At 36.2% G+C, this 11,061-nt stretch overlaps 1 protein-coding gene across 1 annotated transcript in view; it reads right to left on the bottom strand.

Annotated features, from left to right (window-relative positions):
- SPDL1 (spindle apparatus coiled-coil protein 1) overlaps positions 1-9,747 on the bottom strand; it is an 18,619-nt gene extending 8,872 nt beyond the window's left edge. The window contains exons 1-8 of the mRNA XM_010072942.1: positions 9,699-9,747; positions 7,770-7,945; positions 5,414-5,590; positions 4,902-5,096; positions 4,445-4,594; positions 3,696-3,794; positions 2,755-2,865; positions 1,186-1,326 (exon numbers count right to left, since the gene is read on the bottom strand). Coding sequence (XP_010071244.1) covers positions 1,186-1,326; positions 2,755-2,865; positions 3,696-3,794; positions 4,445-4,594; positions 4,902-5,096; positions 5,414-5,590; positions 7,770-7,928 — 1,032 coding nt within the window. The 5' untranslated portion in view covers positions 7,929-7,945; positions 9,699-9,747. The remainder of the gene's footprint in view (positions 1-1,185; positions 1,327-2,754; positions 2,866-3,695; positions 3,795-4,444; positions 4,595-4,901; positions 5,097-5,413; positions 5,591-7,769; positions 7,946-9,698) is intronic.
- Positions 9,748-11,061: the final 1,314 nt, after the last annotated feature.

The raw sequence follows: 11,061 nt of genomic DNA, 5'->3' as shown, positions 1-11,061 counted from the left end.
TTTTCCCAGGCTCCAGCAGGAAGGAATACAAGCCATGCATCAATAGCCAAAATCTCAAAATCAATTACATCTCCTAGTCAAGAAAGTTGGTTCATAGTAAATCCAATAAACTTTCTATAAAATACTTCAGTAACGTGACATTCTGGAGTTCTTGCTTTGTGGTTTCTTTTTTTCTGAACAAGCAATACTCAGATTTAATACTGTCCCACCGATCTCATAGGCTTCTGTCAGTCACTGACTACCGGTACTTTTGATGGTTATTTGAATGAATCATTTAATTTATTTCCTGACACTCCTTATTCATGGCATAGAGACAAAAATCAATACTGATCAAGCTTATACCTGACAGAATTGGTAAAGCAATCAAGCTGTCTCCATTGCTTACTAAAATGGGTTAAGCCTAGCTTTATGCCACTTTGGTTAAATGCAGAATAGAGGACACTATCCCGGAAAGCATAATCCTAATGCATAAACTAGTACACCGAAACCCTATATAAGCTGTGATAAGAAAGGGCCAAACAAGTCCATAAGTGTGTAAGTGAGAAAGGCTACAGTTTTTCACTCTGTACACACACAAACATCAGTAACATTACAATAGTGCAGACAGGTGTTCTCCTGTGGATATCTCACCTTCCAAAATACTGACAAGGTGCTATCACCTTGCAGAAGAGGCCTGAAGAAATTGCTTTACAAGAATGATGAAGCAATTCAGTTTTTCTAGAAAAGAACATGCTTCAACTGCGAGTTAAGACACATTAAGGAAATAAATATCCAAGAAATCCAATACAGCTGAGAGACTAAATAGTGCTAAAGCAGACACAGTACAAATGTGAAATGGTTATATCTTCCAAGAGAAAAATCAGATGTCATAGCTCAGTGAACTTCCACCAATTAACTGCATTTAAACATTACAGGTAACTATGTAAAATATGAAGGTGCTACACAGAAGGAATGCAGAAAATACTTTCTCCAAAGCGAGGGTTTGGTGGTGTAGAATTTTCTGCTTCTCTGAACTTCAGAAGTATGTTCTCCAGCTGTAAAATGGAACTTTTGTCAAATAAAGGTATGAGTAGTCTTTGGATCTCTTTTCAAACCTCAGCACAGACTTCAGATAACTTTCATAGTTCTTATTCTCATATTTTAGCTTCTGACTATGACTTTTCCACTGAACTACAGACCACATACCTTAAATTTTTCTAGCTGCCTCACTTTAATAAGAAGATCTTCTATCTCACCATTCTTTTGTTCTAACATTGACTGTAAGCGTTCCAACTGCTCAAATTCTGCCTGAGAGCCTTTCATCTGTAGCAGTGTAGCCATCTGCATCTGGAAAAAAAGGAAAAAAAATCCTTACAACAAATAGTGGGTTAAGGGACTGAAGAATCTCAGCCTCTTACCCAGAGCAGTTCGGGTACTCAAGCCTTGTTATTCTAATCCTGAATACAGAAGCACACTGGATGCTTAAACTCAGCAGTCCTCACAACATAGTCTTCACAATTACCATCATAGGTTGACATCACTTGGGAAAACACACCCTAGTTCACCAACAAGTTTAAAACCCCTTTTTTTGCAGTTCTGATTCTGAGGTACAGATAACACTAAGCTTGACTTCTGTAATATTAATCCAAGAATTCCAGTTTTTTCTGCTCCTTCACTAGAATGCATCCATTCAAGCAAATGAACACCATTGTCACTAGAAAAGGACAAGTTTATCAAAGTCTTAAAGCAGATTTTTCTGATGCTGCTAATATAATATCTCCCCCCTTAACAGGGGAGAAAATTTCTGGAGAAACTGATCCTATTCAACCATTTTACTCACTCAAATCTTTAGCTCCCAAGGTCATATTTTAGTAAAAGAGAATTCCTTTGCTGCATCAGTAGTTCTTTTCTTGTCCTTTGAAAATGTTGTTTTAATTATTTTCAACCTACTTCTCCACAAAAGCTAGATAACACAGACCTACATCTTCAACATTATTCATTATAATCACTCCTGATCTTTAAGCACTCTCCTCCAACTGCATGATCAACTATTTGATCAAAATGAAAGGATCCACTCTTTTGTTGGAAAATCAGAAGACCAAAAGAAAAGCAGTTGGCAGTTTTACATTATCTTGTAAATCAGCTTCTGCTAACTAGTTCTCAACAGTATTAACCAACAGGATCCCATCAAATGGAACTAGAGATGAAATAGTTACGGCAGAAGTTATGACTTATTCTTACACTAAAGATAAGCAGAAGTAAGAAAAATACAGACAAACATAAAAATAAGAAAGCAACCCAGAAGGAAAAAAACCAATGTGGTTAGAGGACAGAGTACAAGCCCACCCTTTCTGCTACATTCATTCCTGACAACCACAGTTAATACACAAATAAATTATTCATGTAGTAGGAGATGTAGATGAGACAAGAAAAAGCAATTGTCAAGACAAAGTGGATGCTAGCTTGACTGACAAGAGCTGTGTTTTACTTTTATCCATTTAACAACTACTGCCAAAGTAAGCAAACATAGTGCCTTCAGCATAACTTGGAGTTCTAGGATAAAGTAGTAACACTAGGAGCAATAGAAAAATGCTGATATACTATAAAAGTCAAATAGCACAACGACATCTCACTTTTTTTTTCCTCCCATTTCCCTCCCTCCAAACTCCAGTATCATATTTGAAAGATTATCAAATCCCCTAGCCTGTGTACTAAAGCATTGCCTTATCAGACCCCAAGGAAACCCTGGAGTATTAATTACAGTAATGGTCATACCTTCATTCTTTGCAATTGTTCTCTAGTGAATGCATGCTGTTTTTGTAGTGACTGATATTTTATTTTCACACTGATCAGCTGTCGTTCCATTTCTGCCCTACGGTCCTCCACCTATAGAACATTGTTAACAATTATTACTATGAAAGTTATAACACTTGTTGCCACTTGGATGACCGATGAATTTTACAAGGAGATGTTACCTAGGAATTGAGGTTGGTTCTGCAAAATACTGCAACAATACTTGAAAATATGTGCTGTTGTCACCACCTCTGAGATAAAAGTGAGTACACAGTGCTATAGGAACTGAAGATCAATCAGTAAAGTGCAACAGATTTTTTGTTTTGTTCTTTTGATATAAAAATAAAATTTCATATGCTTCAGTGTTGCTGTACAATAGTTTGGTCCATTGGCATCAGAACAAATTGTTTAAAAAAAAATATGAACTGTACCAATTCAACTCATTCCCTGGGTGTTGTCAGAAAGCAAAATAACTTCCTAGGCATTTAACAGCAGCTGAACTCTTATTCAAAACCCCTCCCAAATGCTCAAACATTCAGCCATTTTCAGCATGTTTTTAAAAGACTGCATTTAACAGTATTTCACGTTATCTTCTGCATTAAAGAAGGCTTACCAGCCGAGTAAAACTTAGAGCTAAGAGCTGCAGATAGAACTGCCATGAACACTCAGTCCTCTTATCTTCCATCTTGATAACCAGTTAACTTTAACTGATTCTGTTAAGTTTATTAATTCCAGCTTCAGAGTGTGCATAAAAAACTGTTTTCCATAGTTCAACACTGAAGTACTATTTGACGTACAGAGATTCATACTGGCCAGATCAGGTACAGATGCTCTAACATTTTCAATACAATGTAAGAAATAAAACTTATGAAGTACTTCTTCTCTCCTCTATATATTCTCAGGTATCTGTGGCATAATTGTACCTCAGCAAAGAGAGAATTGCCTTTACTTGTAGGGTCCAAAGATTGCTGCACTGCCTGATCCAGCTGAACCCGAAGCTCTTGATTAGCTTCATGAGCTTTCTAGATTAAAGCAAAGAGGATATTAGTCATTTATGCATCTGATCTACTGCGCGTATGAATTTAATCAGATAGTTTTACCTCGCTGTCGCTTCCTATGCCTTTAGCACAGCTTATCTTGCACTGAAGTTCTTAACTGTGCATACAGTTCTAGTCAGTTAGAGAACCAATTCTGTTTTACTAAAAGGCTTAATATTACACTTGCTCTTCAGGGCAAGAGCGTAACTAAAACCTTTAAAAGAAAACTTTGATGTTTATCCATTGGATTAATGGTATTGAGACTATTAGCCTTGCTGTGCTATTTAGTCACAAATCCTCTACTCCCCAGTACAAAATTCTCCCAGGCATTCAGTAGGAACTTAAAATGAGAATTGTATCAGTGACCTGTAAAAAGGCCCTGTTGTGAAGCAGAATACTGCAGTGTAAAGGATCTCCATCCACAGCCTTCCACAAAAGAAGGCCAATATAGAGAGTATTTAGTAACAGTCACACCAAACATGACTAGGCAATATCTCTTTTTCCTCTGCCTTCTTTTTCCCCTTCCCTCCTCAGAACTCCTCCCTCAAAACTCCTCATATGTCACTGAAAAGCCAGCACCCCAACTTGTACAATTCAAGAATTATCTACCATTGTTGAATAAAATTAAGAAATACCTCTAATGCATTACAGTAAGAAACAACTTCTTTTTCCCTCTCTTCTTTTTCTCCCTGTAAACGCTCCAGTTGATTGCATAAGTTACTGTTTATGAGTTCTAATTGTTCTTTACTGTACTGCAGCTCATTCAGCTTTTCTTCAATATTGGCCTAAACAAAAAAAGAAATCAAGTATGAAATAAAAAGTTTTTAAAACAATTTGAAGAAAAGCAGCCCCAAGTGAACAAAACAGGTTTGTTAGTAGTAATTACTTTAAATACAAAAAATTGTGTTGAAGAAGGGGTTGTATTAAGGTCTAGTTATTAAGGCTAATTTTTTTTCTATGCATATCATCTTAATAGTAAGCCAATCATAAGGTAGCAATACACACAAAGCATCTAAAAATGAATTGAGCAAAAGCACTGAATTTTATGTTCAACTAGCCTACATTCCTAATGATGAAGGACTAGTCACACACCTTCGTGCTTTGTAGCTCGGTGAGTTCTAGCTGAAGATGGAGCATTTCTGAAGACATGGTCTCATGTACACGTTCAGACATCATATGTAGTTCCTCTGATTTGGCTGCAATTATTTCCTTCTGATGATCCACTTTGTGTCTCAGTTGTTTCTCTGATAGTCGGGTTTCATCTAGTTCTGCTTTCAGGTCCTCCAACTTAAAGAGAGTTGACAACTAAGTAGCACCATTTTCTCACAAATTCTTGAAAACAACAATACTTTTGTCTCTGTTCTAATTGCAGAAGATGTCTTAGAAATACAACTTAAGAGTATTTTTTTTTTTTTAATAAGCTTTGAAATGTAATGCAATTCACCATGTAACTGCAGACATTTGTTAAAAAACAACCAAATAAGCTCCTACACATTGTAACTATTTCCTAGATTTGTTTTGGTACTAAGTGTGCAATTACAAGTTAAATAGATAGTCTTTAAAATGCTATTAGCAAAATTTTAGCTGTATATTAGTTGCCAAACCTTGTTTTTAAGGTCACTGATTTCTTGTCCATGAACTCTGGCAAGCTGTTCTTTCTGTTTATCCAGCTGCAGGTTTTGCTGTTGCTTAACGGAATCACATTCAAAACTCAAGCTTTCCAACATCCGATTCTTAAGTTCGATTTCTCTCTGAAGAGAGTATTTCTCTTGTTCAAATTTCTGAAAGAAATAACATACTAATAAATTTAGATGTATTATTCCTAGATGCTTGGGGAACAATGTACTAAGTAAAGGCTCAGAACCAGGACACTAAATGCCTAGAACTTGTAGCTCATTCGACCTTTTGTGGAAGTCCCAGTTAGGGAATTGTCATACCCATGTTTTAAAAAAAATGCAAAAAACAAAACCCAAAACACCCCACCCAAAAAACTGCTCTGAAATTTTATTACTATTTGGTTGTGTAATATTCTCTTCTTCACGGAAACTGTGTATTTCTTTGCACCCAACATGAAAAATGTGGGCATCTTTTCTGCAAGCATAACAAAGAAATTCAGCAAGAGCTTACCTATCCTTTCTACCACCAAGGAACCTGATTATGTTAAACATCGTTACAGGCCATCAAGTGTTCCCCTACTGCAGAACAACCAAGTTCAATGTTTGGTACAGACATTTAAATTGTCTTTTTGTAGTAAACACCATCAACCCTTCCAGATTGAAGAATGCCTTTTTAATCAGCTTCCCTCTATGTCTGATTGTATATGTTTGCTAATTATAAAGTGCAGCTTCATTTTACTCTTCCTTTCAGCCACCAATTAAGGAGGAGAAAAAAATGTAATAAAAGAAGAGTCTTGAAAGCAGAAAAGGTAAACACCAAAACCAAATCAGTCTAAAGATGCAGGTGGTTTGTTTTGTGTGTTTGGTGTTGGTTTTTTTTAAAAAAAAAAACAAACCCTCTTAAAACACAAACCAGAATTAAAAAAAGGAACCTAACAAAACTACAAGCTGTCAGGTATGAAATTGACACCTGTGGCTTATACACCAGCTTATCAAGGGCAGGCTTAGCTCCCAAATATACAGGACAAGAGTTTTAATTCAAAGAAAAAGACAGTGCACAGAAAAGGTCTGGGACTGCACTGGAAGGGCCAGACCCAAGAAAGACAAAAATCTAGCACAATGTGTCTACACAGACTTGTACAGAAGTACATAGACTCTTCTGAAAGACTCTTGTACCTACTGTTAAAACTTACACTTTTATTCACAGTAACTGTGTTGGCTCTCAGATTCCAAAGGATCTGTTGGATAATCACAGTTCCACAGAATAACCACAGAATAACACAAGATGTTATTCTACTCTATGAAAGCACACAATTCCTTCTCCCTGCCCTTGGAATCTAAGGTACTAACTGACTTGGTTCACACAAGCTTAGCTCATAACTTCCCTCTATCTACACAGGATTACAACCCATGGGTGCAGCCCCACAACACAGTAGCTACTATCTCAGGTTGTCTGCAGAAAAGGATGATCCTGCCCTGCTTTCCTTATCACTTGTCCTTTCCAGCTGCCTCTTTTGCACTAAGCTTACTAAGAGCGAACTGATCAAACTAAGTTATTGGTGTTCATGCAGAACAGCAGGGTGCTACAACTCTCCAGCTAGTAAAACAAAAACCCGACAACAAAACCACAAGCATTTTAGCTCTATCACAAGGGAAGAAATGGATACACAGCCATAAACAGACTAAATGAAGAGAAATTGTATTATTATCTGAAGCACGGGCTAACTGAAAACAAACATAAAAATTAAAGTGATTTATAAAAAGTGGAAGAGATTTTCCTGATTGGACTTTTCTTGCACAATTACTAAGAAGAAAACTGATTGACTAAATAATACCTCTATATTTCAACACTACACTACTCTCTCTTCTGAGCTGAAAGAAGTGTACTAATAAATTCAGAATCCCTTGATATTTAGGCAATTTGAAAATTTGACTATAGAAGAAATCAATTTTAGTCTTGCTGCTGGCATTCTTTTTACAGCTTTAAGTGATACAAAATTTGCAGAGAGAGCATAACATGAATTAATTGCTAAACATACACAAAACATGCTCTAAAACAAATTTACTTCAGCACTTAGTATTCATTTTACATTAAAGGCAATTAATCCTACAGAGTACCGAACACTTGATGCATAATTAGCTATGAAACCCTGTCCCAGTTAGATAAAGTTATGCTCAGTATCTTAGAGATAAAAAGCCCTCTCTGCAAATACTTAGACTAAAAAGGTTTATTAAAATTAATCTAGACTCTTAAAGGAATTTAAAACACCTGTGTTATTCAAAAAATCATTAACATAAAACAAAGTTCTTGACTGCTTTTTTTATTCACAGTTTAAAGCATCACCTCAGTTTTCTCAGTCAATTCACGGCGTGCTTGATCCAACTGATTTTGAATTTCACTTTGGTACTCCAGCAAATGCAAGCCATATTGTGCTGCTTTTCTTCGCTCATTCTCTGCTTCCTTCAGTTGGTGTCTAAGACTTAAAACAGTCTCTGTCTCCATTGTTCTTCCTTTTGTTACTTCAACATTGCAAACACAAAATTATTAGAAAAACATTGCAATAAGTTACAGTAATTAATCTGAATTAAGTTATTGGATTTCCTTTCTTAATCAGGATACAATGATATATTTTTGCATTAATAGAAGACAAAAAAAAAATCTCAGGAACAGTCCTGTGAACAATAAAATAATAGCTACTTCTCTATGAACTTGGTTAACATCTTATTCCTGACTAGACTTAAGTAATAGCATGCAGTGAAACAACTCCTGCGTACCCAGCCTGGTTTCCTAGCACACAAGAAGGAGAATTAATCTAGTATACAGCTATCTTGCATATACAACAGAAGGCTAGGAAACAACCTCATAAAAACACTTCTCTGCATATGGCTGACAATATTTTCTGCAGTATTATAAAGTCACACCAACTTGTGTCCACAAATAACACCTAAGATTCAAGTAGGCAGCTCTATTAGCAGAACAGTTTACTCCTAATAACATTATGTGGGATACAGAAACAGATAAAGATAGCTGAAGGAAAGAATCAAAAATAGAAACCCTGTTAAAATACATGGAATTTTAACACAGGGATTTTATTTAAGTGCTTGATGGAGTCTTTCATGACTGTTTTCCACTTTAAACTGAAGTCATTGCCAGTAGCCTATTTGTTAATAACCATCTCTTCGTCACATTTCAGAAAATTTACTCATTTCAATCTTCTTATCATAATAGAAGTAAAAATGAATTCTGCAAAAGCTAGTCAAAATAAATGCAAAGCAACAAAATAATTTTAAAACTGAAAATCAAGTCAAACTAATACCATAAGCTGTAAGACTGCTTGCTCTCAAATCCACTAAATCAGCACACCACAAAAAGAAACTATTAAGACAAATTACTAAGCAACTCAGGCTTCTGAACAACGTAAACCAAAAGTTCTCTCAGAAAGTATGCAGTAAAAATGACATACAAATATAAAAAAAATTCTGCAGTTGATTTTTCAAAGCCAGGGTTCATAATTTTTTAATAGGGTTTCAAGATTCAAGTAATTCTTCATTGAACATCTTATTCTGTGCTTTTTCTTTTTACATAAACAATTTTGTTGGTGCCATTTCTTACTGGCACGTATATTTTCCTTATCAGTGTTAGCAAGATGCTGCTCTTAATCAAGAGCAAACTTCACAGCTCCACACAGGAGAGATTATTTTTAAGAGTCATTGTAATACAATGCCTTCACTTTTTTTTGCTTTTATTCAACATTCAACAGTTTCCTATGAAAGAAAAAAAAAATTTAACATACCGAAGCACACCATGCCAAAACTGTGCTAACTCCTTCCAGAGATACAAAATGGAAATTATCAAATTCTGTTTTACACATTTTCCATCACTGGTTGTTGTTATTCAAGTTTAACACATACAAAGAGACTTTACCCAGCCAAGCTCTGAAACTTCAGTTTTTTACATCTAACCATTGCAGTGCTTGAAATACTAGTTTTGCACACTCATGCTAAAATAAGCCAGTGAAAGACAGGAATTTTGCGTACCTATAACTGAGAATCCACAGTGTTATTACTAATGCAAAGATATGTACGCTGTGTACAATTTAATAATGCAATGTTTAGTTTAACACTAAGATACAGGAATACAAGCATATAGGTAACCATTCCTGGCATGCCTTTGCATTAGTAAAGGGGACAAATTAATCCTTATTCACTTCATAAACAGAATTTTTAAAAAAGCTTTTTTTTCTGAACAAACAACAAACAGTAAAAAACTCACCTTCAGATGTCCATTTAAGTCTTTCTTGACCTTATTTTCATACTCTACCTTTAAAAAGAAAATTTAAAAAAGGCAACAGTTGTGTAGTCTGGATGAGTATAAACTGCCATTATAGCACAGTCCTTCACAGCAGTCCTTTTCCAAAAAGGCTTAACGCCTGTGGCTGCCTCATGAAAATGCAGATCACAAGCTAAAGTCCTATAGAAATGCAAATCTTATTCAAATCTCAGCTGAGGCAGCTGTCAGACAGTTCAGAAACAGCCAGATCAGGCAATGTTGCCAAAGGATAAATGCTCTGCAGTTGGCTTGTGGGTCAAGTAAACAGGCTACACCCAGGGTCACCTTCTAAAACACATATAATTTTTAAGGGCTGCTTGGGGATTTTTTCTTGCTCCCTCCTACTTCTTCAATCTCTTTTGCATGCCCTCCTCCAATTTCACATTCAAGATCTTAGAGCTCTTAATAAATCATTTACTGGCTAAAATTAAAAAGAGATCTTAGGCTTTTGTTTAATTTTATAGTTGAAGTATGGAGGAAAAAATAAAGAGTTTTCATATTCACACATACCTTGGCAACTATTAGGGAAAACAGCAAGTATAGCTTTCAGAGCACAGAAATCCTCAACTTCTCATTGTCAATTCTGGATGAAGCTAATCAGACAAGTACCGGTATCTTTGTTCATAAAGCTGTGTTGTTATATGGGGAAGTAATTGCCCGCAATTTAATATTACACATGAGTTTAAGTAAGCTACTCTTAAAATGTTTTAAGATAAATTAAATAGGTAGTAAGATAAGAGAGGAACTAATAGAAATCAGTCTCCATTTATTCTACCAAGAGTTACTTGCTTTTGGCTAAGTATCTTCAAACATTTTATGACAGATGCTGTACTGAGCGTTCCAGACCTTGATTATTAAACCATTTAAGTACTCCTTGGTAAAAATAACAGGGTAGGAGATAAAAAGGCACTGTCCTGGCACACAAACCTTCTTTTCACACTCTGTAACAGTTCTTCTAGTTCACCTGCTGTTCCCCAGGGTCATACACCACAGCCAGCTGTGTTCTGACCTATTCAGAAGAACCTGCACGGTTTTCTGAGCACTAACTAACAAGATAGTTTCTGTCCCTTCAGTCAGATATTCCTCCTACAACTCACCTCGCGTAAGTCTGTTTCTCCACATACCTTCAGGGCTAACGACCTGCCACCAAACCCATTCCTGGGCGGATAAGTATTACAGAGAAAAGAAAAAACCAAACCGAACAGGAGACCACAGCCTGCTCTTTCAGTCACTCCAAAGCCCCGGGCAGAGCAGCGGCAGGCTGTTCGCGCAGCGCAGGGTGACACCGCCCCTCTCTCACCCGGGA

Source organism: Pterocles gutturalis, unplaced genomic scaffold, assembly GCF_000699245.1.
Source record: "Pterocles gutturalis isolate BGI_N339 unplaced genomic scaffold, ASM69924v1 scaffold46277, whole genome shotgun sequence".
In the NCBI taxonomy this organism is placed as follows: domain Eukaryota; kingdom Metazoa; phylum Chordata; class Aves; order Pterocliformes; family Pteroclidae; genus Pterocles; species Pterocles gutturalis.
Note: the sequence above shows the minus strand (reverse complement) of the source record. Positions and strands in the feature narration are given on the sequence as shown.